At 39.6% G+C, this 26,064-nt stretch overlaps 3 protein-coding genes across 3 annotated transcripts in view; 1 reads left to right on the top strand and 2 right to left on the bottom strand.

Moving 5' to 3' along the window:
• Positions 1 to 19,905, top strand: part of BPTF (bromodomain PHD finger transcription factor) — a 141,903-nt gene extending 121,998 nt beyond the window's left edge. The window contains 5 exon segments of the mRNA XM_046677260.1: positions 2,620 to 2,954; positions 6,682 to 6,874; positions 7,798 to 7,882; positions 13,449 to 13,635; positions 19,002 to 19,905. Of these exon segments, the coding sequence (XP_046533216.1) occupies positions 2,620 to 2,954; positions 6,682 to 6,874; positions 7,798 to 7,882; positions 13,449 to 13,635; positions 19,002 to 19,038 (837 nt within the window). The 3' untranslated portion in view covers positions 19,039 to 19,905.
• Positions 19,906 to 23,434: 3,529 nt separating this feature from the next.
• On the bottom strand, positions 23,435 to 26,037 carry LOC124247701 (UPF0450 protein C17orf58). The gene is made up of 3 exons (XM_046677261.1): positions 25,977 to 26,037; positions 25,591 to 25,782; positions 23,435 to 24,949 (listed from the first exon to the last, which is right to left on the bottom strand). Exons 2-3 carry the CDS (start codon positions 25,691 to 25,693, stop codon positions 24,759 to 24,761), a joined length of 294 nt encoding a protein of 97 aa, XP_046533217.1. The 5' UTR covers positions 25,694 to 25,782; positions 25,977 to 26,037; the 3' UTR covers positions 23,435 to 24,758.
• The window catches only part of LOC124247255 (serine/arginine repetitive matrix protein 1-like), a 2,924-nt gene continuing 2,786 nt past the window's right edge, over positions 25,927 to 26,064 (bottom strand). Inside the window, exon 3 of the mRNA XM_046676333.1 lies at positions 25,927 to 26,043. Coding sequence (XP_046532289.1) covers positions 25,927 to 26,043 — 117 coding nt within the window. The remainder of the gene's footprint in view (positions 26,044 to 26,064) is intronic.

The following is a 26,064-nucleotide window of genomic DNA, read 5'->3' as shown; positions in this document are numbered from 1 at the left end:
GTTTTACATTTCTAGAAAAATTATGCAGAAAAGTAGAGTTCTCATATATTCCCCCACACAGTTTCCCTTATTAACATCTTGCATTAATGTGGCACATTTGTTACAATCTATGAGCCATATTGATACATTGTTACTAACTAAAGTCCGTAGTTTACATTGTTTCACTCTTGTGTGTAATACAGTTCTAGATGTTTGACAAATGCATAGTGTCCTACATCCACGTTACATACAAAATACAGAATCTAATCGTTACAGCATCATACAGTATAGTTTCACTGCCCTAAGAATATCCTGTGTTCCACCTCTTCATCCTTCCTCCCTCCCCTTCTGCTTGTCTTTTTGAAAAATTTCTTACTCATTTTCTAATAGAACTTAGACCTTCATTTATCTCTTTGAATATCTCAAACATATATGTTATAAAGTTTTTGTCAAATTGTTCTATACAGTTAATTTCATTTGGAGTGAATTCAGATTCAGTTATTGATTTTGTTGGTTGTCTTTTTTCACATTGCGTGTTTTGCATTTGGTATTTTAAGTGAGGGGGGTTTTGTTCCTGTTTCCTCTCTTGAAGCCCCGTGTAGCCCAGCCAGCCTTAACGTCAGGCAGGGAGCCTGCTCCTGTTGCCCGGCTCACACGAAGCATGAGTCCCTTTCTCCCACAGAAACTGTTACTGTTGTGGGGCCACCACTTTCTAGCTCTGCATCTGGAGCCCTGGAGACCTGCAGCTTTTGCCCCTTTCCGTGTTGTGTTTCTGCTCCATAGAAATATTTATATCTTGTTCAAGTGTGACTGTGTGTTTTCAGTTTTCTCTTTTTTTTCCTTAAGATTGGCACCTGTGCTAACATCTGTTGCCAATGTTTTTTTTTCCCCCTTCTTCTTCTCCCCAAAGGCCCCCCCACCAGCCGTACATTGTTGTATATTCTAGTTGTGAGTGACTCTAGTTGTGGCATGTGGGGCGCTGCCTCAGTGTGGCCTGACGAGCAGGGCCATGTCTGTGCCCAGGATCCAAACGGGTGAAACTCTGGGCCACTGATGCAGAGCACGTGAACTTAACCCCTCGGCCACAGGGCCGGCCCCTTTTTTTTTTTTTAAAGATTTTATTTTTTTTTTCCTCTTTCTCCCTAAAGCCCCCCGGTACATAGTTGTATATTCTTCGTTGTGGGTCCTTCTAGTTGTGGCATGTGGGACGCTGCCTCAGCGTGGTTTAAATGAGCAGTGCCATGTCCGCACCCAGGATTCGAACCAAAGAAACACTGGGCAACCTGCAGCGGAACGCATGAACTTAACCACTCGGCCACGGGGCCAGCCCCCCGCCTCTCTTTTTTGTGTTTAACTGTCGTTGGTATGTTCTTAAAGGGAGGATCAAAGTGTGTACCCAGTATACAGTCCTCATGATCTTGATTTTCCTAAAATCCTTCTCATTATGCTATAAACACATATTAATTAGGAAAATGAAACTCGAGATTTACTTTCTTCCTGAGGAAAAAGTTCAGAGTTTCTTGTTAAACGGAGAAACGCTATTGAATAGTCTACAGAACTTGTCTTCTCACTTGCAAGACTATCTAGACTCTAGATAGAGAAAATAAAGTCATTAAACCAGGACCATTCAGGCTTCCTTGTGAGAATGTTTGTGATATTTAAGGCCTTGGTCTCGGCTGTGGTTTGTTTACACTGTTTGTTCATAGGTGCCAATCACAATGGTTTTTCTCTAGGGGAATACAGTTCGCTTTAATCATCATTTCTAACAGGAAGTTGTAGCACTAGTTAGCAGAAACGTGTCTATAAAGTATTTCATGTGGAAAAAAGTAAGTATCTTAATTTATGGCAAAATCTGTATTGAGAAAATAGCTCTCCCCACAGTCTTAAATTCTAGACATAGGAGCATTATTATGCAAGAAGGCCAGGCTGTCTCCCATTCTGCTCTGGGCTGGTCAGACCACATTTCAGTATGATGTTCAGTTCATGCTCGGTCTCACTCTAAGGACACAGAAGGAGAGCGGCCAGAAGAAAGCAGCCGGTGAGTGAGGACCGTTGAAGTCATCCTGAGCAGCACCTGAAATCACCACGACAAGGGCAGGCTGGGAGGGGACGTTCTTTTTAGACATTTGGTCATCTTTCTGTCACATCTCCTTTGAAGATAACTAGCAGCTTTCTAGTTGTTTTGTAATCTTCATTTTCTATTTCTTTTTTTTTTTTTTTTTAAAGATTTTATTTTTTCCTTTTTCTCCCCAAAGCCCACCGTACATAGTTGTTTTGTATATTCTTCGTTGTGGGTCCTTCTAGTTGTGGCATGTGGGACGCTGCCTCAGCGTGGTCTGATGAGCAGTGCCATGTCCGCGCCCAGGATTCGAACCAACGAAACACTGGGCCGCCTGCAGCGGAGCGCGCGAGCTTAACCACTCGGCCACAGGGCCAGCCCCTTCATTTTCTATTTCTAGTTGTTTTAATTGGGTTTAAGGTATAGTAAGAGCAGTCTGGTTTGGAATTAGGAAAACTCTCACATTAGGCTGAACCGTGGAGCCATTTTGACAAGGGGGGAGGTATTGTAATATCCTCTGCCCAGATCGTGCATTTACATAAGTCAAATGACAGACTCATATTGTCTTTAATTGACAACAGGAGGAGCTCAAGAGAGACCTGAAAATTAAGAAAGAAAAAGACATGGTGCAGGCCACAGCAGTAGCTGCCACCCCCCCTGCAGCGCCACCTGCACCTCCAGCCCCTCCGCCTTCACCTCCGCCTCCACCTCCTCCTCCCCCACAGCACTCGGGCCCGCTGGCCACGGCCACGGCCACGGCCACGCTGCCTGCAGCTTCCCAGAAGAGGAAGCGAGAAGAGGAAAGAGACTCAAGCTCCAAGTGCAAGAAGAAGAAAATGATCTCTACTACCTCAAAGGAAACTAAGAAAGACACAAAGCTTTACTGTATCTGTAAGACGCCTTATGACGAATCTAAGTGAGTAGATCTTTCAGAGCTCTAGTTTATTTTCTTAAAAGTTTAGCTGTTAAATTTCCAGTTTTGAAGAAAATGAGTATATTGGTAGCAATGTAAATGAAAATAGTTAAAAGTAAGATAATATTTCATCTATAGTCTTGCATCTGATATTCTTGACACTAGAAAAGTAAAATTTTATTTCACGCGTTCATGATTCATGTTTGTCCTTCATCATATTCTTTTCTGTCAAAAGCAAGCTTTCTGTTGCTCCTTTGCTTTCTCCTCTTCTCTCTGGATTAACTCCAAATCAATCAGTAGTGCTGTCTGGAGAGGAGGTGTATTAACCGTCACTGCCCAAAGTTGAGAGTATCCTTTCTGGAATCTGTTCACATTAAATCCTAGCGACTGAATATGAATGGTCAAAAGGTTTTGAGTTTGAGTGGTTTTGTTTTTTTATTGTTTAATTCTAAGCAATCCTATGTTTTTTGTATTAGAGTACTGTAACTTAATATTATTTTTGCCAAACTTACCACTTCCTTATTGGGAACAAAAAGTGTTCCTTTCACCCATTCCTCAAGTATGACACTCAAAAATTTTATGAGCACGGCAGCTAGAAGCTGTTTTTGACAGTTGTGACTTGTATTTGGTAATATATACAAGATTTTAAAGACCCTAATCCATAAATGTAATTTCTTTTTTTTATCATTATCATTCAACTAAGTATTTAGCTTCCATTTTGAGAATTTAAATGTAGGCCAGCTTTTTAAAGCCAAAATTAATTGCAATTAAAAAAATTTTTAACCACAGTATTTTTGCAGTACTAGAATGTTTATTTTGATTGTGCTAAAAAATATGATCACGTAGAATTAGGAATGCTCAATTCTATCTTAAGTAGATGCCTAATCAATTTATAAAATAAAATCGTGGTCTCTTCAGTGGCGTTTAAGTTGCAACATTGCAGCTGTGTTGATGGTGCTATTCACATTAGAATCTCTTTCAAGTGCGAGAGCAAAACTTTTTGTTGGTAGATACAGCTGTGTGTGGAATTAAACACACATCAGTTTAGGCATCTTCACTTTTCATTGTCTGTATTTATTGGAAATTATATATAATGTAGAAAGTGGAACCTCATTAGTTGATTTTTCCCTGAGTCTAATACAAGTGTGCCTCCCTTTAAGCAAAATATTGTAAATGATTTATAGAACATGATTTACTTTCTTCACAAAAGATCTGCTTATGGAATTTCTTTAAATAACAAGGCTTCTTTGGCCCATTTAAAATACTCAGATCACAGAAATTCATTTCACACACAACTTTTGTGTAATACCTGAGTTGCGTAAAATGAGGCACATATGTACGTGTGCTCATTCTATTGAGAGTGCCTCATTATTTTGTGGATATTTCATATTTTTGAGTTTGTCGTTAACATTTCAGTGTGCCAGGTTCATTTACTCCCTGTTCTAGTTGGGATGAGTTAGTGTTTTTTAGGGAGTATTTTGTAATCTCTTGTACCAAATTAGGCTGGTTTGGAAATCTGGTGACAGTGACTAAAACTTGAAATTCAAGTCCTGAGCTTACTTCCAGAACATGCAGCCCACCATCTGGTGAAGGCAACATACAAAGCACCTGAAAGGCCCCCACCTGTGGCAGTGAAAATCATGGAAGAGTCAGTGTTCAAAAGAAAAAGTTACTGGTGGTAGGATAAACCACACAATCGTGTGGTATTCCTTGATGTGCGTAAAGCAGCTCAGTTGGAAGCTTGAGAACTGCTTCCATTCCTGTAGGCGAATCTCTCAGGAAGCACCTTGGTAGAGCCAGTGGTATCAGCACGGCGGGCTGGTTCCCCGTGGTTCCTGCGTTCCTACACAGCACCTGTCAACACTTGGAGATGCACTAGGTGCTGGCTGTAGAGATACTTCTCATTTTGTCATTTGGGATCTTATATTCCAAAAACCTTGAGGGTTAACTATATGTGAGCACCCACAGTCACACACTCATGCAGCCCCACCTTGTCCAGCACTGTAGAAAGTTTCGCTGTTTTGGATAGCTATTATATCACCCTCGACACTGCACATCCCTGGTTTTGAATTGAAGTAGTTCCTTACCAGTTAATTAACCTCACCACTCTCCGCATTGTCACACACCTTATGTTAACTGAAGCGCTGGCCCACATCATGATCTGTTATAATTAGATTCAGTTCCAATGTTTATTTAGAAAGTTTGGTAGAAAATGAATGCCTACATGTACCCTTCTTGGTTTTCTTCTTCACGTCATATTTTGACCTTTTATTTATCCTGTACACCTGGCTGGCCTGCATGTTCCTTGTAGTGTAACTTCTCCTTGGTGTTTGCGCTTTGCTTTGTTTTCAAATTTAAACTGTGAGATACATTTTCAAACCTATCTAAGAAATAGCCCTGATTTTGAAATGGCTTCTGTGGCATAGGTTTGACAGATGTAAGTCTTTGATTCTTTGGCTTTGGTTTTTGTGCCTGTTACAGTTTTACACACATTCATTAAGAGGGAGACATTACCATCAGTGTGTTGTTTATTTTTTCAAATTCCAGTATGTTTTTAAAGACCCATATTTCACTAAACAGTGTTTTTGTTGAAATCGATGTGAGTGACTTTATGTTTCCACACTTGATACAGTGTCCGATGCTGTAGTTTGCCAGGAGTAGAATGGCTGGATTCAGGATGTCTAGTTGACTCATTGCAGAAAGTTATCCTATAAGAAAGTGAATCAGAGCAGGGAAGAGAGATTTAAGTACCATGCAGCTCAAAATGACAATTACATTGTCATTTTCATTGTGAATGCTTTTAGGTTCTATATTGGCTGTGATCTTTGTACTAACTGGTATCATGGAGAATGTGTTGGCATCACAGAAAAGGAGGCTAAGAAAATGGATGTGTACATCTGTAATGATTGTAAACGGGCACAAGAGGGCAGCAGTGAGGAATTGTACTGTATCTGCAGAACACCTTATGATGAGTCACAGTGAGTTCTGATAAGAGCATCATATGTAATAATTTAGGAAGCCAAACTGCTCTGACTGGTTACTTCTTTATTTTAAAATAAAAAGCAAGATATTTTTCTGCATATATTATACACTTACATTACAAATTCCTTTCCAATTTTTTTTCTCTTCTTCTCTCTTTACCTCCCTTCAAAATTTATGTTGTTTCATAGTGAATGTTTGAGATGCATTAGGAAAAATATGGTTTAATGGTAGACTTGATTCTTCAATATGTAACGTAGAGATTAATGAGATTAAAATAGCCTGACTTGTTTGGACTTTATCAGTGTTTGAAATGGTGCTTTATTGAAGGTTAGAAAAACACTAATTTGAGTACAAGCTCTGAGACTCTGTTATTAGCTCGTAGGATTTTGAACTCCTGGTTGGGTGGCCAATATCCGCTTCCCATTTGATACAGTACTAGTTGAAAGATTTTTGGTTTTTTGTTTTGAGCTTTAAAGTTAATTAAATGTTTTACATTTTTCTTCATATTGGTTTTCCAATATTACACAGTGTTATTAAACTTTTAATGCTTGTCCTTAACATTAGAAATACTAAATTAACATGTTGCTGTCAATCTTCAAAAGTATTAAAATAATTATAATACTAAAACTGTTTTATATCCCAGGGTTAGAATATTTTCAGGTGCATGTTTTATTACTTTTTAAAAGTAAATTATAAGTAATGTGATCCCAACTGTTTTGAACTCACATTTCCATTTCGGACCTTGCAGATTTTATATTGGCTGTGATCGGTGTCAGAATTGGTACCATGGGCGCTGCGTTGGCATCTTGCAAAGTGAGGCAGAGCTCATTGATGAGTATGTCTGTCCACAGTGCCAGTCAACAGAGGATGCCATGACAGTGCTCACGCCACTAACGGAGAAAGACTATGAGGGTTTGAAGAGGGTGCTACGTTCTTTACAGGTGAGCAGCCGCTCTGCACAACGTTTGAAGGTGAAACCAACCAGCGTGACTTTGGAAACACTTCTTGAGTTTGAACTTTGCTATTTTAGAGTTCCTGATTATTTACTGACTCCCAGCTAGTCCAGTGAAGTGCTCCACAGATTCCAGTCCTTTGCATGCCAGTGTCATGAGGGTCACCGTATCCACACACTAGCTCAACTGTTCTTTATCTGACACTCGTATTTAAAATGACTCACTTTTTTAACCTAAATTTTATTTTTAACTTTTATCTCACCACCATAGATTAAAAAGCAGTTTGATTAAATTCTAGTAAGATGCACTGCTTGTTGAAGGCTTTGAGCCAGAGCCTTCCCTCCCTTATTAAAAATGAAAAGGAGATGGGGATGGCTTACAAGACCAGCAATGTTAGAGCTGGGGTCAAGACATAAGACAGCTACACTGACACTTTGTCCTCTTGTAATCATGATCAGAAGAACTGAAAGAACTGGAAAGAGAATAGTCTCACTCTGTGGTTGAATAGTATTTGACAACACATCTCTGCCACCTCGTTAGCTGGCGATGGTAACCATTCCACACTTCGAAGACATCCCACCCCAGTTTTACAGATGTGATTGCAAAGCCAGCATCAGTCATTTGACAGGTTGTCATGCAGGGACCAGAGTATAGATTTCTTGACTCCTAAGCTAGTGCTCCACGCCCCCACACCAAGACCCTCAGACCACCCATTGAGGACCATTATTACAAAGTATGCTCATCTGAGATAATTTGTGATAGAGCAAAAATAATCTACATATGATTTCATCTATCAAGTTTAAAACTGACTTTTGGGGTTTAAGGGTTGATTGATACAGTAACACAAATAGGAAATTTAAATGAAATTAGTTTTTCCACCTGACGATAATGTGAGGTTTTTTTCATCATAGGCCCATAAGATGGCCTGGCCTTTTCTTGAACCAGTGGATCCTAATGATGCACCAGATTATTACGGTGTTATTAAGGAACCTATGGGTAAGTACTTGAGTTGAATATGGAGTTTTTTTGGAAGTCTCAGCAGATATTTCATTTATCATCCATAAAATTGATAAATCATGAGGATATGTTGAGCAAGGCTGGTGGGAGTATAAATTGGCAAGGTAACTTGTACAGTAAATTGAGAGTGTGTATTAAAGTTTTAATGTGCCTACCCCATGGACCCAGCAATTTCATTTCTTAAGATTTACAAATATGTCATTCATCACAGCACTGTTTATAATTGCAAAAATGCTGGAAATGAAATAAATAGCCATCAATAAGGAATAGCTAAATCAAATGATATATAAGCAGAGTATTATACAGCTATTTAAAGAATGAATGAAATCATCGAATGAGTCGGGATGTGTCTCTCTGAGTTTCTGCTTCACTGTCTCCTCTTCCTCATCTTTTCCTGAAGGAGAGCAAATTTGATGGACCCATGGTAGAGATCCAAGAGACTGTAGCCTCATTTCCCATAAAAAAATGTAATAAATAACAGCTATAACTGATTGTATTAAGATGAACAGCTATAGATGATTATGTTAAAAATAGTTTATCTGCAAAAGGAATTGTAAAAATTAAAACAGGGGCTGGCCCCATGGTGTAGTGGTTAAGTTTGGCGCACTCTGCTTTGGCAGCTTGGCTTCGTGGGTTTGGATCCCAGGCACGGACCTACACCACTGGACAGCCATGCTGTGGCAGCGACCCACATATAAAGTGGCAGAAGATTGGCAACAAATGTTAGCTCAGGGGTAATCTTCCTCAGGAAAAAAAAAAAATTAAAACATAGGACCAGCCTGGTAGCATAGTGGTTAAGTTCATGCAATTCGCTCTGGCAGCCCTGGGTTCACAGGGTCGGATCCCAGGCGCATACCTACGCAGCACTCATTGAGCAATGCTGTAACAGCATGCCACATAGAAAATAGAGGAAGACTGGCACAGATGTTAGCTCAGCAACACTCTTCCTCAAGCAAAAAGACGAAGATTGGCAACAGATGTTAGCTCAGGGCCAGTCTTCCTCACCAAAAAAATTAATTAAAAAATAAAACATAGATAAAAGCTTCCAAAATTGCCAAAGGATTAGCTCCATCTAACAAAAGAAGTATTCTAAAAGCCAGCTAAGCATTTTTTAAGTGGAAAAGGTTTTATTGTCTATTTAAAAGTTGCTAAGAGAGTAGATCCTAAAAGTTCTCATCACAAGGAAAAAAATTGTAACTGTGTGGTGATGAATGTTAACTAAACTTATTGTGGTGATCATTTTGCAATATATACATATATCAAATCACGTACACTAAAACTGATGCAATGTTCTTTGTCAGTTATATCTCAATTAAAAATTTTTTTGAAAAAAATAGGAAGGGTTTGTGTTTGGCAACTTTGAAGAGAATGAAACATGAAGAAGAGAGAAATGAGGACTTAGTTAAAACTGTCCTTGAAAAATAAACAAACAAATATCTCCTTTGGAAAGCACCTGGGAGTGTTTGTTTAAGTAGACAGATAATTCTGCTTCTAGAAACAACACAAGTTAAGTGTAGGAAATAAAGGGGAAAAACAAGAAAGATAAAATGCACCTTTCATCTTTTCCACGCTGAATCTCATATGTTTTGATGTGTTCATGTGTGTGTTAATGTTAAAATTGAGATTATATAATGATCTGTCTGGCAGACATCTTCCTGTGTCGTTAATCTTGAGTAACATGATTTTAATGGCTTTGTATAGTCTGTAAATTGAATATAGCTTAACTTATTTAACGAAAATTCTTAAAGAGCTGGATTGTTTTTCTTTTTTTATTTTTTAATACCACAAAGATAAACATCATCTTTTATAGATATGTACATAAAGATAATACAGATGTCCAGCGTCCAAGGCACATTGTCGAAAGACAAATGAAAGTTACAGAACAATACCTAGGTTTTAAGCAGTGAACAATTACGTATTTTCTAAGGGAGCATAAATGTGTTTAGAAATGCATAGAAAATGTCTGGAGAGATAGAGCCTAAATTGAAAATAGTTGCTTCTTTGGGAGGTCTGAGGGAGCCAACAAGATCAGCAGCTTTTATTTTCTTAAACAGAAATAGGGTTATAGTTACCATATTTTATAACACTGTAAACTCGTCAGTACCTTTTTCACATCAGCTGTGGTATAGCCTACATCATTTTTAATTGTATGAAATTAAGATAATTTAATCATCCCTATAAATAACACTTCTGTGAACATCTTTGTATGTACACCTGCCTGTGTTTGTTTGTTTTCTTAGAAAAATTCCTAGAATTAGAATTTCTGGGTGAAAAGTTGTGTGTACTTTTTGGTTTTTTTTTTTTTTTGAGGAAGATTAGCCCTGAGCTAACTGCCCCCAATCCTCCTCTTTTTGCTGAGGAAGACTGGCCCTGAGCTAACATCCATGCCCATCTTCCTCTACTTTCTATGTGGGACGCCTACAGCATGGCTTGCCAAGCGGTGCCATGTCCGCACCCGGGATCTGAACCGGCGAACCCCAGGCTGCCAAAGCAGAATATGCGCACTTAACCTCTGCGCCACCAGGCCCGCCCCTAGGCTTTTGATAACTATTTTCTGATTGTACTTCAGCAAACTGAACCAGTTTCCTCTAATAGTGTATATCTGTAGCCTTCTCTCTGCACTCTTGAAAACAGTGAGTATTATCAGTCTTTTGAGGGGAAATTTTATTCTTTGAAAGTATTTATTTTAAAATAATATATTTGGGGGCTGGCCCAGTGGCATAGTGGTCAGGTTCACGTGCTCCGCTTCAGTGGCCAGGGTTCCTCGGTTCTGATCCTGGGTGCAGACCTACATACCACTTGTCAAGCGATGCTGTGGTAGGCGTCCCACATAAAAGAGAGGAAGATGGGCATGGATGTTAGCTCGGAGCCAGTCTTCCTCAGCAAAAAGAGAAGGATTGGCGGCAGATGTTAGCTCAGGGCTAATCTTCCTCAGTCAATCGATAATATGTTTGGTGTACAAATGCAGATATTACAGAGGTGTGGAGAATAAAATGTAACGTTTACTGCCACTCTCATCTCCCCCCTCAGAGGTAACCTCTGTTAATAGGCTGATGTTATAATTTTTAATTTCTGCTAATTTGGACAAGGAAAGTAGTTCTTTGGTTTTCTGTGATTTTGATAACCAGTGATGAATGTGCTGTTTGAACTTTTTCTATGTGAATTTCCTATTTATGTATTCTGCCCATTTTTCTCTTAGGATATTCATATTATTGTCAGTGTTACTTAAGGGCTGTTTATATACTAATGACATTTTTTTTTTTTTTAAAGATTTTATTTTATTTTTTCTCCCCAAAGCCCCCCAGTACACAGTTGTTTATTCTTCGTTGTGGGTCCTTGTAGTTGTGGCATGTGGGACGCTGCCTCAGCGTGGTTTGATGAGCAGTGCCATGTCCGCGCCCAGGATTCGAACCGACGAAACACTGGGCCGCCTGCAGCGGAGCGCGTGAACTTAACCACTCGGCCACGGGGCCAGCCCCTATATACTAATGACATTTAAAAGTTTTATAGTGATTCTTCTTTTTGGGCATATGATAGTTTTTAACATTTTGGGTTATCTATTACTTTTTATGAATTCTGCCTTTGGAGTCGTGCTTTTAGATGTATAAACACTCACCTCTATGTTCTCCTAGTGCTTTCTTTTCTCAGGGAAGCCTAAGTAAGTTGGAATCCCAGGCTGTCCAAGCCCTGCTCACGTACTTTGTTAAATTAGTCAGGCAGTAAGTCCTCAGAACGCAAGTGTGAGGACGACAACACGGTCGTGTGATGGGTGAAGCATTCGCTCTTCCCTGTACGGCTCACATAGTCTGTGCAGAATAGATGTGCGCAAGTCTCACTTGGACTCGAATCAGGCGAGATGCATTTGTGCAGTTGTTCTTGTTGACACATTTCCCCCCGCCTTTGTAAACTGGAACTGTCAGAGACCGGTGTGCGCGTGCACGTGTGCTTGTGTATGTGTGTTAAAATATATAGAACATAAAATGTGCTGTTTTAACTATGTTTATACTTTTATATTCAGTGATTAATTACATTCACAATGTTATATCTTTTAGTATTTTCTATGGGTTTAATTTTTGACCTTAAATTTTTATCCACCTGGAATTATTTTGGTGTATAGTGTGAGGTAGAATTTTTTCTTCAGGTATGTAGGCAATTTATTGAAGAATTCTTCCCTTCTCTGCTTATTGGAAATGACGTCCTCGACATACGTGAAATTCGTATGCCAAACGCAGTTAGGTCTGCTCCTAGTTTGAATTCCATTAATGTTTGTGTCGTCCTGCATAATGCCACACTTTTCATTATCACAGCTTTATACTGTTTTTTAATGTCTGATAGATTAAGTTCTTTCCCATTAGTTGTTGGGGTTTTTTGGGGTTTTTTGTTTTGTTTTGTTTTGTTTTGAGGAAGATTAACCCTGAGCTAACATCTGCTGCCAATCCTCCTCTTTTTGCTGAGGAAGACTGACCCTGAGCTAACACCCGTGCCCATCTTCCTCCACTTTATACGTGGGATGCCTGCCACAGCATGGCTTGACAAGTGATACCATGTCCACACCTGGTATCTGAACTGGCGAACCCTGGGCTGGTGGAGCAGAACGTGCCCAGTTAACCACTGTGCCACCGGGCCAGCCCTTTCCATTAGTTTTATTTTTCAAATGTTTCTTAGATATTCTTGAACTTTTATTTTCTGGATGAACTTAAAATTCTTTTCTCAAATTCTAAAGTAACTGTTGAGATTTAGTTTGGAATTGTGTTATCTATCAATCCTAGATTGATTTGAGATCACAGGCCTTTTACTCTCCTGGATTTTTATGTAAAATTGTTTATAGAATTTTTCTTCAAACACAGCTTTCTCCTGGGCCCGCATGCTATTTCAGGTGGAGTTAGCTCAGTATATTCCAGACCAGCTACGTGTGTGCCACCCTGATGATTTTTGTCATTTTTGCATACCACCTGGACTGTTACATACTAATATTTTTATTCATATCGGCTCATATTGTTCCCTTAAATTTAAGTAGACAGTTTACATCATTACCATCATAAGTGGTAAATCAGTATCACTTGTCACCAATATAAGGGAACAATAAAAAGAAAGAAAACAAAATGGTGTTATTAAAGGATCACAAAACCATGGAGATATTCTTAACTCTGGACTCCCTCCTTCTCTTTGTACATATAATATACTTAATTAGTTGTTTGCATGTGAAAATGTACTGTATACTTTGATATGTATTGATCATGTTGGTGTAGTTTCCTGTATTTCAAACCAGTTGAATAAGGAGCTGTTCTCTGTAGTTAACTGAAGGTAAAAGAACCTTCTTAACAGGAGCCAAGATTTATGTTTTAGACCCCCAGGGAAAAACAAGGTTGGGAAAAGTGCTCCTATTTCCTTTATGAATTGCTACGTAGCCTCCAATGGTGAACCAGCTTGGTTCCAGGACTGCTTGGGCAGGAAATATATGTTCTTGTTAGTGAAAACTGTGGGCAGCATTCACACCGGAACAATCTTAAAACTTTGAAAATGTTTTACATTTTGTGTTTTTAAGACCTTGCCACCATGGAAGAAAGAGTACAAAGACGATATTATGAAAAGCTGACGGAATTTGTAGCAGATATGACCAAAATTTTTGATAACTGTCGTTACTACAATCCAAGTGACTCCCCTTTTTACCAGTGCGCAGAAGTTCTTGAATCATTCTTTGTACAGAAATTGAAAGGATTCAAGGCTAGCAGGTGAGCACATGTGTTCAGTGTTCTGAATTAATTCAACTCCTCAAACTCTTGATACTGTCCTAAGGAATCAGTCAATGCAGTTTATGGTAAATTTGAACCTTAAAACCAGAACCTTAAAAAAAACCAATGAGGCCAGCCCCATGGCCGAGTGGTTGAGTTCACGCGCTCCACTTCGGTGGCCCAGGGTTTCACTGGTTTGGATCCCTGGCGTGGACATGGCACCGCTCATCAGGCCATGCTGAGGCGGTGTCCCACGTAGCACAACCAGAGGCACTCACAACTAGAACACACAACTGTATACCAGGGGGGCTTTGGGGAGAAGAAGAGGAAGAAAAAATCAAGTCTCTAGCATTATGATATATTGCCAAGGACAAGTGGACAGACTCAATAATGAGAAATTGCTAAGTTTGTGATCTGCTTAAAATTGAAGTCATTTTTTAAAATTCAAAAATGCACTTATCAAATGCTTACAGAATGTAAGATGCTGTCTTAAACGCCACTGGGCACATACAAAGATAGTAAGACAGGTCTTGCTCTCGGTAAGTTTACAGAAGTGTAAGAATGACTGTCCTGTAGGGTCGAGTAAGGGGAAGACCATGAAGGGAGGATTTAAGCACTTTCTCCTTAGTTTGCATTTGTTATATCTTTGAAATCATAAGCATTTTATTTTTCTGTGGGCAAACTAGACTTTAAGTCCACAGACTTTTTCTTTGAACCTCTAATAACATAAAAGCATTGAGCAGCTTTGTGTAATATTCAGGTACTGTGAACTCCTTGCCTTCTGTTTCTGAACCTCAGCCCCACTTCTCAAGCCCATGACTTTCTTCCTTTCAACGGCTTGTTTTCTTTCCTATGATGGCTGCCACCACTCTGTAGCCCCTGAGACTCATTACTTACCATCCCCCATCCACCAGCCTGCAAGTTGACCATCCCAGATATTCCGATTGGGTAGATCTTGGCTAGGGTGGGGCCTGGGCATCTGTATTAGCCAGTAAACTCCAAGGAACTCTAAATACCAAAGTGGGAGAATTGATGCTCTGCCTAGGAATTTTCCTCTGAGGAGAATCTGTAGGGTGTTTGTGTGTCTCCTTCTCCTGTAGCGAAGTACATCAAGAGTCGCCTTCTGAACTCAGCTTACGTAAACTGAAAGCGAAGGGCCAGCCCAGCTGAAGCGGCCAGTTACCTTCTTAGCAAGGGAATCAGAAACTACGGGCAGGGAGGTGGGCAGGCAAGCTGTAGACCAAGAACCAAGAACCTTTCCAAAAGCTCTCAAATTTTCCCAGTTTTAACATCCCCTCTTAAACTGTTAGCTATGAAACTTAAAATGGAAGAGGACTTACTGAATATGACAGAGTCTCCAGGAAAATAGTAATAAAGGAATAAACTCAGAGTAGTGAAAAGAATTTGGTAGAAGTTAGTTAGCTGATGAGATTTCAAACAGATTCCGGAATGCAGAAAGGAGGTGGAGGGGGCCAGCCTGGTGGTGTAGTGGTGAAGTTTGTGTGCTCTGCTTCAGCAGCCCAGGGTTTGCAGGTTTGGATCCTGGGCTGACCTACACACTGCTCATCAAGCCATGCCGTGGCGGCATCCCACATACAAAATAGAGGAAGATGGGCACGGATGTTAGCTCAGGGCCAATCTTCCTCACCAAAATTAATTAATTTAATTTAATAAATTTAAAAAAAGAAAGACGGTGGAAGAGGATCAACTGATGAAGCCAGAGCCAGGTGAGCCACAGCCCTGACTCCTTCTAGAGGGCTCTTCAGCAGAGGTGACCAGTAGAACCCCAAAGAGCCTCCAACCCAGAGATTCCAAAATACAATAGAGGGGAAGAGAGAAGGAAAAGAGGGATTGACTGAAGATCTGTGTATGGGCCAGTCACCCTCCCGAACCCCTGTGTGCAGACCTGTGTAGGAAACCCAGAGAACTGGAAGAACACAGGCTTATTCTCTGAAGCAATGGAATAAACTGTCTGCAGAGAACTAGAGTAGGCAGAAGAGAATTGAGTCAAGTCCCCGGACTTCTGGAAGGTCGGCTCCCTGACATCCTCATTCCAAAGTTGCGGCTCTCAGCAGGGTTAACTTGCCCACCCCCAAACCCCAAAAAATAATTAGCAATGCTGAGAGACATTTTTGTTCATCACGTTTAGAGGTGGGAAGTGGGGCCGGCATCTAATAGGTGGAGGCCTAAACATCCTACAGCGCAAAGCACAGCCCCCACAAGAAGTATCATCCAGCTCCACCATGTCAGTAGGACTGTGATTGAGAAACCCTGATCTAAAGCGAAACCTGCCAGTCGGGCAGCCCCACACATGCACGGGGCTCTCCAGCACCTACTAGTCTGCTGACTTGTTCCCGAGTGTGAGCAGACAGCCAGGGACGCCCAGCTGGGTCAGGAAAGCCTGCAGTGTAAACGGTAGAGGTCAAGGTGTAGCAGAAAAAATAGATTCCAGAGGGGGAAAAAAGAGAACTTTAAAAAATAAACAAGCCTCTAAGTCACGTCCTGAGAGAAATTTTAGAAGATACTGCATCTACAAAGTGGTGAACAGCATGTTAGGAATAAAAATAATCTGAGAGAAAGTGACTGGAAAAAATTTAAACTTATTGCAAGCCGTAAAAGTTAAAATCAAGGAACTCTCTCAATGTAAAAAACAAAAAGACAAGGAAATGAAAAATCTGAAAGAAGAAATATAGAGTATCCGGTATTCCCTCAATGGACATTCCAGAAAGAACAGAGAGGATAGAGGAAAGGAAATTATCAAAGACTAATATAAGAAAAATTTCCCAAGCTGATGAGAAGCACAAGACTGCAAGTCCTAGTAGAACGAATTCATTCATTCAGCAGATGGTTACTGAGACCTTGCTGTGTGTCAGATATTGAATATAGCTGTGAACAAAATAAAGCTGCTGATCCTGATGGAGCTTATGTTCTTGTAGGGTAGGGACACGGGGCAGAGGGGAAGGGTGGAATGACGAGGACAGTTGGTAAACAAACGTAATAAGTCAGCTGGACAAATGGAAAAAGATCTACCCGACATATATATCACTGTAAAATTCCCAGACGCCAAGGATAAAAGAAGCTCTCTGAGCACTTCTAAAGAGGATAAAATAGACAACCTATAAAGTAACAAGAATTCCACGGTATCAGACTTTTCTCTGACAACGTGGAATACTAGGGAATTATGGAGGAAGAAATCCAAAGTTTGAGGAAAAATCATTTTCAGCCTAGAAGTCTGTATCCAGCCAATCAGATGTAGAATAAATGCGTTTTCAGTCATGTAAGGACTCAGAAAGGGACTCCTTCCCATGCCTCCTTTCTTAGCAAAGTATTTTAAGATACGCGCTAGCAAAATGAAGAAGCAAATCAAGAAAACCAAAACCTTGGATCCGGGAAACAAGAGGTTCAAGAAAGCAATGAGAATTCTTCTGACCCAGGGTGACACTAGCAAGGAGTCCAAATGAGGGCAGGAGAATGGAGCACTCCCCAGAGGGAGGTCTCGGGGCGGGGGAAAAATGATTCATATGTTAGATAATTGGTTTAAGAATCTAAGGGGGAAAATGAAAGGCGATTAGACTCCATGAGAAACAAAAAGATTATAGGAGTGCTAAGAACGCCCTTTTAGCAACGGAATAGGTACCACAGAGGAAAATATTTACATAGTCATAAGAAGTAAATACTACATTGATTTTCAACTTTTAGAGTCAGCTTATAGACGCATAGAAAGATTTAATTTAAAATTACAGGGAAATAACACTTGGACTCCAAAAGGGAGGTGGGAAAATGGTCACATGAGCTCAGTTCTCATTTGCCGTAACAGGATTTAAACAGTGTAAAGTTGATAAAACAAGAAATGGTAGTATAAGAAATCTAGCTACCAAGGAACTGAAACTTCAAAGGAATTGATGCTAGGGAGCCCGCACTTCAGGCTGAGTGAAGATGGGACGGAGGACCACAACTTTTTAAGTCTCTCTGTGCTTTTGATTTCTCCCTCGTGCAGGTATTCCTCTGATTGAATTTATAAAATTCCTTTTTTAAATTGGAGAGGCTCTAGCCTTTGGTGGTAACTGAGGTGGAAGCTGGAGAATTTGAACCCCGCCCTGCTGCCAGGCTTGCAGGCAGAAGCCAGAGTAGGGTGGTCTCAGCTGCTGCCGAAGGAGAGGAAAGCCCCTATGGGCCTGTGGCAGAACGAGGAATTGGGGGAAGGAGAGGAGGCCTGGAGCCTGGGTCTGCAGTAGAGGGCCCTGAGATGAGCTTACCACCTGGTTATTTTCTGTAGCTTTTTGTTACATCCAAGTTTACATCATTTTCATTAAAGAACGTGGGAGCCAGTGGAGAGGTTTCCTCAACTCTGCTTAGACAAAAGCAAATGTGAAGAGAGGTGAGGGCATTTTTGATTTCCAGATTTAAGGCAGAATGAAACATATATGTAGCCAGTGATTGGAATTTGATTTATTTATGGGTTTCCAGTATTTCCTTTGCCATAGTTTCCCCATTTTTAATTTATGATCTCAACATTGTTTGCACATTATTTTCATTACTGTACTTTGTTATAATTCATCATTTATACCATCCATGTTCTTTCTTTTCTTACAGATTGTGATATCTTTAGTCTGAATTTTTAACTGGAATCAGAACTGGATGTTGGGGTCACTCTTTTTATTGTACCACGTGATTACCTAATTCAAAATTGCCCCCCCCAAAGTTCAGATTAGTTAATATAATTTTTTAATGTTAAAAAAAGATGTATAGTAGTAAACGATTTATTCTAGCAGCCATGTTGAACAATGTATTTAAGAACTGTAAACTCCTGGAATACTGTATTTATATACACTATTGCAATAGAACATACTTTGACTTCGTCCTGGTAACTGTACAGTAACTTGGTTTACTAACGAAAGTTGTGAATAAAACTGTGAAACTAGAAAGGAGACTTTCTGGACTTTAATAGAAAAATGTGATTTTAACAGTGCTATTTTTTTTAACATAATTTTTTTCCTTCGTATTCCCCAAATCAATGTAAATAAGCACATGCGCGCACACTCAGACCCATCTTTTACCACAGTGGTAATGCTTCTGTAAATGTCTCTATTTGTCCCTTTGGCTAAGAATTTTGTAAGCTTTATTAGACAAATGTATATATATATTTTTAATACTGACTTTTTCCAGTGAAGTATCATGTTTAGTGTACAGTGAAAATTTTTATAGGTTAAAAATTGCTTACTTGTTCTCATATATTTGCTTGCCAAAAGTAAATGAAAGAACATGGCTGCTTCCCCCAGACAGACTGACCTTGGCATCCACATAAAGCATCATTGTTTTCAAAAATGAAGGGTGCTTAATTGTTCCCTTTTTTCTGTATTCTGTAGGTCTCATAACAACAAACTGCAGTCTACAGCTTCTTAAAGTTCAGCGTGTTAACCTAACATAAAACACAGCAAGAATCTGGTTGTCTGAACTATTTTAAATTAAGGAACCAGATGTTTTTAGTCAGGTTATCCTGACAAGACTTGACCTAAACTTCGTTTTTATTGGTCATAACAGTCCAATTATATTCTTGGCCAATTTTGTCCAACGGACAAGGGAAAAGCAAAGTCAACGACACCATTATCTTGTCAAGATCAAATGGTTTTACTATTGTGGCAGAAGCAGGAAAACTTTGTTTATTGAAAAAAAAAGAAAAAAGAAAGCAAGAAAAAAAAGATACTATGGGGTCAAGTGTAACTCCATGGAAATGCCACGTCTGCTCTTCAGTGAAGAAGCTGGTTTAGAGTCTCACAGAAACCTTTTGACTGTATTTATTTATTGTTGCAAAAAAGACGCTTTTTTATTGCTGCCCTCATTTGTCAGCTAATTATTTTTTCTTATAAAATCCAGCCCCGGTTACATGTAATCCATTCTGTATCTTATCATGATTCCTGTAGGTAAAAGTACAAGACGACCTCTAGATGTCTTTTCTTTCTATGAAAGGAGCTGCTATGTACACATGTGCACACACACACAACTGGGAATCAACAATGAGTTTATTGTTCATGTAGATAAAAATGAAGCTTGCATAAAGGTTGGGCTAAGTGGTCCTGGACTACAGACTCTGTTGCCTTGAATATAACAGTACAATTTGTCATTTACTCTGCACCAGGCTAAAATGAGTAAAATCTATTTGAAGGTATCTTGTTTGTAAACATTTGTCAGATTCTAATTTTTTTCTTTTTGTATTAAAATTCAACTATGGATGTATATGAAACAAAATAAATGGAGATCATTTTTCTCCCACAGATGGTGTCTTTGAATGTGCGCTAATGGTTCTCTGTAAGCCTTGAGGGGAAAGGGAGGGCTGCAAGGTAACCAAAAGGCGGAAGAATCCAAAGGTGCCTGGCTTTCTCCAGGACAGTAGTGGCCCTCCATTTCCTAATCCCCAGCCATTGTCATCACAGCAGAGAAAACTCTTCAGGGTGCTAATCCTGTTGCATCAGTTGATGGTTCTAAGAAGAAAGGTAGTGTGACCAAATACACATTGCCTTCATCTGTATATTGTATTAGGCAAATTATCAGTTACAGACAGCTACTTGTATTTTATGAAGGGCATTTCTTAGATGACTTTATCTTTTTTGTATTTTTTGTTTGTTGGTTGAGTTGTTTGGGGTTTTGTTTCACATAAGGAAAAGTAGTGTAAGCAGTAGGGAAAAAATGGAAGCAATGGAGGAAGGTGTATTTTGCATGTTTTTCCTTTCAGTGTTCTAACCTTACACATTGTATTACTGCATTGTAATCATAGCTTCTATAAGTCTGCCACGGTTGGTTTATGCAGCTTTGCAAAAATTTTACTAAATTTTGCACTAATTCATATTAGCTTTGTCCTACCAGGTTCTGGAATTTATCTAATTATTGTTTTCAAAACCTTTCCTTCTGTTTAACATCACCCTGCTATGCAAAACCTTTCCCAGACCTTAGTTTCTTAAAAGGAAGACGTTGCTACCGTTTCCAGTTCTTCCTTATTACAGGCTCAGGTGTACAGTTATTCTGGGTTAATTTTATCTAATTAAGCCCATTCCTTTTTGTACATAAAAATGTCACTTAAACCTATGCTTACAAACTAAAGAGACATTGCTCAATATGAAAACATGGAAACAAAGTTTTTGCTTAAAATATTAACATGGAAGTAGTCAAATATAGGTTATTTTGTCCTTTTACTTTTTAAAAAATGTTACATATTGTATGCACTGTGCTGATGCAAGAATCTTACATTTCAATGAATTATAAAATTATTCTGCATCTCATCACATCACAGTATTTCTGTACTATTTACTCATATATAGATATAGATATATATGGGCTTAATCATTTAAAACTTGTTGCAGCAGGAACTTTCCTACCTGTAGGCAATAGATTGCTATGTTTTTAACAGATTGTGAGAAATTCTAAACAGCAATTCTTTTGTACGTAATAGGACATTTCATCTAGAAAAATAAAGTAATGTTTTTGACATTGGATTTGGTGCAGTTTCTAATGAAACAATCGTTGGTTGGTTGATAAATTTTCTGTAGCTGTTTGCATTGCCAAATTGTACAAAAAAGGTAAATTTTATGGGACTCCTCAGACCAATGCGTATTTAATAGTATAAAGCCTTTTGCAATTTCTATCACCTTATAAATACATAAAGACATTTTATAGTTTCATCAACTACAGAGCTTTAGTCTTTTAAAAGTAATTTTTGAAAAACCTGCATTCTTACAACACATAATGAGTTTCAGAAGCTGCTTTTCTATGAGTATTCTTTGCCAAGCTTCTGCTGTTCAGTAAGATATACACATTACAGCTATTTTGCTTTCAATAACCCAAGTAGTAGAATGCACATTTGTGATACTGTTAGGACTTTTCTACCCAGTCTTTGGGCTTGTAAATATATTTAATTTGCATCAGTAGATTTCCTTGGCTAAAAGCATTTTCCGTGTTTGTTATGCTTCACCTGCCAAGTTCACAGTCCTTGAAACCATTTCATAAAAAGTATTTTCATAATATTGGTAAGGCTTTGTGCTATCCAAATTCTGCAGGATTTGTATTTTAGTTAATGTCCTGCAGTAGGTTAAAAAAAAATGGTGAACTTTCAGAGATATTTTCTAAAGCTAAACAGTTACCTTTTTATATTTCAAATGTCCTGGAGTGTTATTGAGAGACACTGAGATTTGCTGTTGTTTGTAATCCACCTTCCTAGAATGCACAAATAAACGTTCTTTCCACATCTCTGTTCCTTTCTGTTAGGCAGACTCTGCATCTTTGTGTGTTTGTGATATTAAAGAGCCAGCCCAGTGATCTTTGAAATCTGCACACTTCACAGTCTGAGCTCGACAGAGCCGCATGGTGACTGTAGCCCTCACTCTCACCATGATTGAGGGGGCTGTTGCCCAGTCTCACATGTCCAGTCCTTACAATGAGAATGGTGGTACCCTATGGGCAAGGCAATGTCGTATAAGAACTTGAGGGGGAGGAGCCAGCTGAGAATTATTTCTAATAATTTGAAATGTTCGGAGGTACTTCTAGATACCTAAGAGATCAAGAAAGACATTTCATAGCAGATCACACCCCACTTGATCCAATTTGGACCAAATTCAACTAAAGAAATCAGCTGTATTTTAGAATGATAAAGTCCTGTACCTGAAATTGAGGTTATTATACATTGCAGGTGGCAGGTCAGTTTTCAGCTGTTTGTGTCTATGTGGTTTGCTCAACCTTACAAATGATTTTAAGAGAAATATAAAGAAACAGTGCCAAATGATATCTTTTAAAGACAGTACAAAGCTAGTATCAAAAAAATATGTTTTATAGACTTTCCCTACCAAAAAGGAAAACAAGTACTTTTTTCCCCCTTGAATTCCAATAACTTAATTTGAAGGAAGGATGCTATTGAGTTATTCTTGAAAGCAACCGAGTATTTCACTGAATGAAGGACTATTACATGTGCACGTAATCCTTTAATCTCTGGAGCACAAACCCATGTGCTAAGAAAATTCTATCGGACAAAAAGATTAGGAACTACAGTGAATTCACTAATTAAAGTTTTCCATAAAATTAAAGATTGTATCCAGGGTACTGAGTGAATATTGAAAGGAGACTCTCCTTAACCTTTTTCACCCAACTGGAATACAGTCTGTTCACCGCGTCCTGCGCACCCCACGCCCACCTCTCTTCCACCTCCTTTGAGCCTCCCTCGGCTCTCACTGCAAACCTGGTCTTGAATGATGGCCTTAATTTTAACGAGGCAGTTTCTAAAAAGCTGGCCTGCTTGTGTTTGCTAGGGTGTACACACTGTCTGACCTCCAAGTATCACACCACACAGTTCTGGCACTTTATGTGTGTTTCCAAAACTTCTCAGAAACTGAGTATTACCAAATCAATCAGCCTAATCGAACCCTAACCCTCAGGCTTATATAAGTTTTTTTTTTTTCTCTTTTAAACCAGAGCTATTTATAACTCTTCTCTTTATGCTCTAACATCTGACCAACCAATAATCTATCTATTGTTATTTTCCCCACCCTGTTACTCAAGATCACCACTTAGCCTTTTGTCATTTAGAAATTCGGCTTTGATTTTTGTGACTGGTGCTATCTTACATCTGAGTTAACTTTTATCTTAAAGAAAACTAACCCAAAAGCGCTTCGTTTGCTGCATACCCTACTGCCAGTAGTTCATGTAATAATGCCGTTGATTCCCAAGAAGCAATTCCAGGACGATTTCTAATAAGTTTGGGCAAGACTTATTTTTGGAAAATTCTCTAAAAACCCCTCAGTAATAGTTTACCACAGAATAGTGAGAACCTCTCAACTTTTATTTCACCTCTTTGTCCCATTTGGGATAAATGAAGTAACAGTGCCTCCCACCACAATCAGCTGTTACGTCTTGTGCTGTTGCTACTTATTTCCTGTCCTGGCGCCCTTCAGGGATGTAGCGCTTCTCCGCGGCCATGACAGACTAAAGACAGCTCAAGCTCCGTGAGCACATCTCCTTTGAGACCAAATGGGCTGCTTTTCTCTCTCAGTGCAGTCCCTTTTTATCTTTCTTTAGGCAGTCATCCTCAGCCATGGATTATCAGTGTCTCTATTCACAGTGTTTCAGGTTCACTAAGTACAGCTTGGTCTTCTGAAAAAAAATTGTTAATGTCTCTGTGGACTCAAGTATAAAATCAATATTAAATTCAGCTAATGATTAAACCTTTTTCAAACCCACTGGAAAACGTTTAAAATTCACATGCTTGCAAGCTGTCATTGAATATTGGTTCCAGGGTTTGGGGAGTAAGTTTGAGAAAGGCTTTTTCCCAAACCTTTGGGGCTCAGGGAGGCTAAAAAAAACGGGTGCATCCAAGATCTGATTTCAAGGCAAGATTTACTGCTTTACAAACACAAACATGATACTTGGTCTTAATAGAAAAATGACATCAGATACACCCAGAATATGTTTAGCATTGGGATAGCTGCCAGTTCGGCACAAAACATGTTTTTAGGAGCAGAGAGGCATGAAAATAAACTATATCTTACATTGTGGTACATCAGGAACACTTGTTTGAGTAATATTTTGCTTGAATTAAGTCCTTTAATACCCTTTAAATGTAAAACTTTAATCGTTGTCTTGGGCCCTGAGTAGTGTTTCACCAAAATGACATTTCATCCATGTCTTTGAGTAGTGCACTTACTGCTGTGTACAGATTTTAAAATGTGATGGTTTGAATATAAAATTTGGTTTGATACATGATATAAACTATTCAAAGTTGTATATTTAAAATTAAGGAAATGTTTTTTGTGAACTATTTCTACTGAAGAATGTATTTAAATTAAAATAATTAAAAATAAACAATACGAAGCAGTGATCTGTTAACTGGACAGGTCAGTTATCTGAGCTGTGTGAGTAACTGGCACAAGAGTTGGATAACTTTTGAGCTCAGAAGCATACCACTTAAGAAGCGTTTTGTAAATAAGGAAGTGACAACTTCAAGATTAGAGTTGGAACTATGCAACTAGTTCATAAAGGAGCTGTGTGCCCTATTCTAAAGGAAGATCCCATGACATGAAGACCTTTCCTGTCTTGTTGCCGAATTCCAAGTCTCTTACGGTCCAGAAATGCCAGGGTGGTTCTTTTTAAATACATTGGGTGTGAACTGCACCTTGAACTTGCCCATCCCTTTTGCGGTTAAATCTTTTCACGTAGCTGCTGCTGCTCCTGAGCAGGCCATCTCCCGGTCTGAGGCGCCCTCTCAGGACCTGGAGCAGAGCTGGAGGGAGCTGCCGTCTCTTATGGTAGATGTGGCCCATCACAATATACCTGCTGCCTGAAAAAGAAAGAACCAAAATAGCGAGTCATAGTGTCTTTTAAATGCTATGAAACAATAAGAAAACCTAAGACCTTTAAGAAATGCCTAGGCTTGTATCTATTATCTTGCTGCACGTGTTGAATCTCAGCCATTTAACCGTCAGACAACAGGTGGAAGTAATCTAGTGACCTTTAGAAGATAACCAGATGAATCAGCCTGTAAACAGCCAACATCACAGGACAAAGCTGTGTGCATCAGGCGGGGTCTCCGGAACACATCTCTAGAAAGATGTGGGAGTCTTCTCCTCGCCCCAAAAAAGACTTCTAAATTCAGTTTAAAACAGAGCCCCTTATACATCCCTTCTGGCAACAGCGTTTCGTCATTCACTCCATTTGTGAGCAAAGACTTATCGAGTGCCTGCTTTGTGCCAATCCACGCTGTTCCCACCTTTAACTGGAGGTGCGGGGGGAGGCTGATGGAGCTTAAATCACAGAGTGGCCGAAATAATACGTGTCATCTAAATTCTATTCATTTTAGAATACCCCTCCCGCCCCAAAAAGGTACTGAGGTGACCAACAGAGGCGGAGCTGTGGCATCCAAGTGACAAATAGTGGCATAAAGTACAAATATGAAGCGGTCACTGAGGTCAGTTTCAATACCAGGTTTAAATTCTGGACATGGCTTATTGCAACTGGAGGAGTCTAGGGCTAATATGTGGACTCGGAAGAAAAACCCGTCCGGAGTGATGTACAGGCGGTTCATCTTGTACAGCCCGTCCCGATCCACCAGCAGAGTCACCAGCCGGATCCCCGTGCCGAGCACGTCCACATCATGCACGATTCCGTTCACGGCTGCTTGCAAAAAACAAAGAGTTTGGAGAAATGCATAACGCCCATCTCCTCTTTCCTTCCCGAGTGCCTTTTTAACAAATCGCCAGAGTCCACACGGGCCTGGGGCCTGCAGGGTCGAGCGGGTGGGTTTCTCTAGGGTTTGGCTCAGGGGTCCGCGTGGCCGGGCCCGGGCGGAGCTGCAGGGCGGAGCTCACCGAATTCGCTCGCACAGTAGGACTCGCGCTCGTCCAGGTCGGCCCTGCAGGCGCGCGCGCAGGGCTCCTAGGGCTAATATGTGGACTC

This window comes from Equus quagga, chromosome 11, assembly GCF_021613505.1.
Source record: "Equus quagga isolate Etosha38 chromosome 11, UCLA_HA_Equagga_1.0, whole genome shotgun sequence".
In the NCBI taxonomy this organism is placed as follows: Eukaryota; Metazoa; Chordata; class Mammalia; order Perissodactyla; family Equidae; genus Equus; species Equus quagga.
This window is presented reverse-complemented; position numbering and strand designations above follow the sequence as displayed.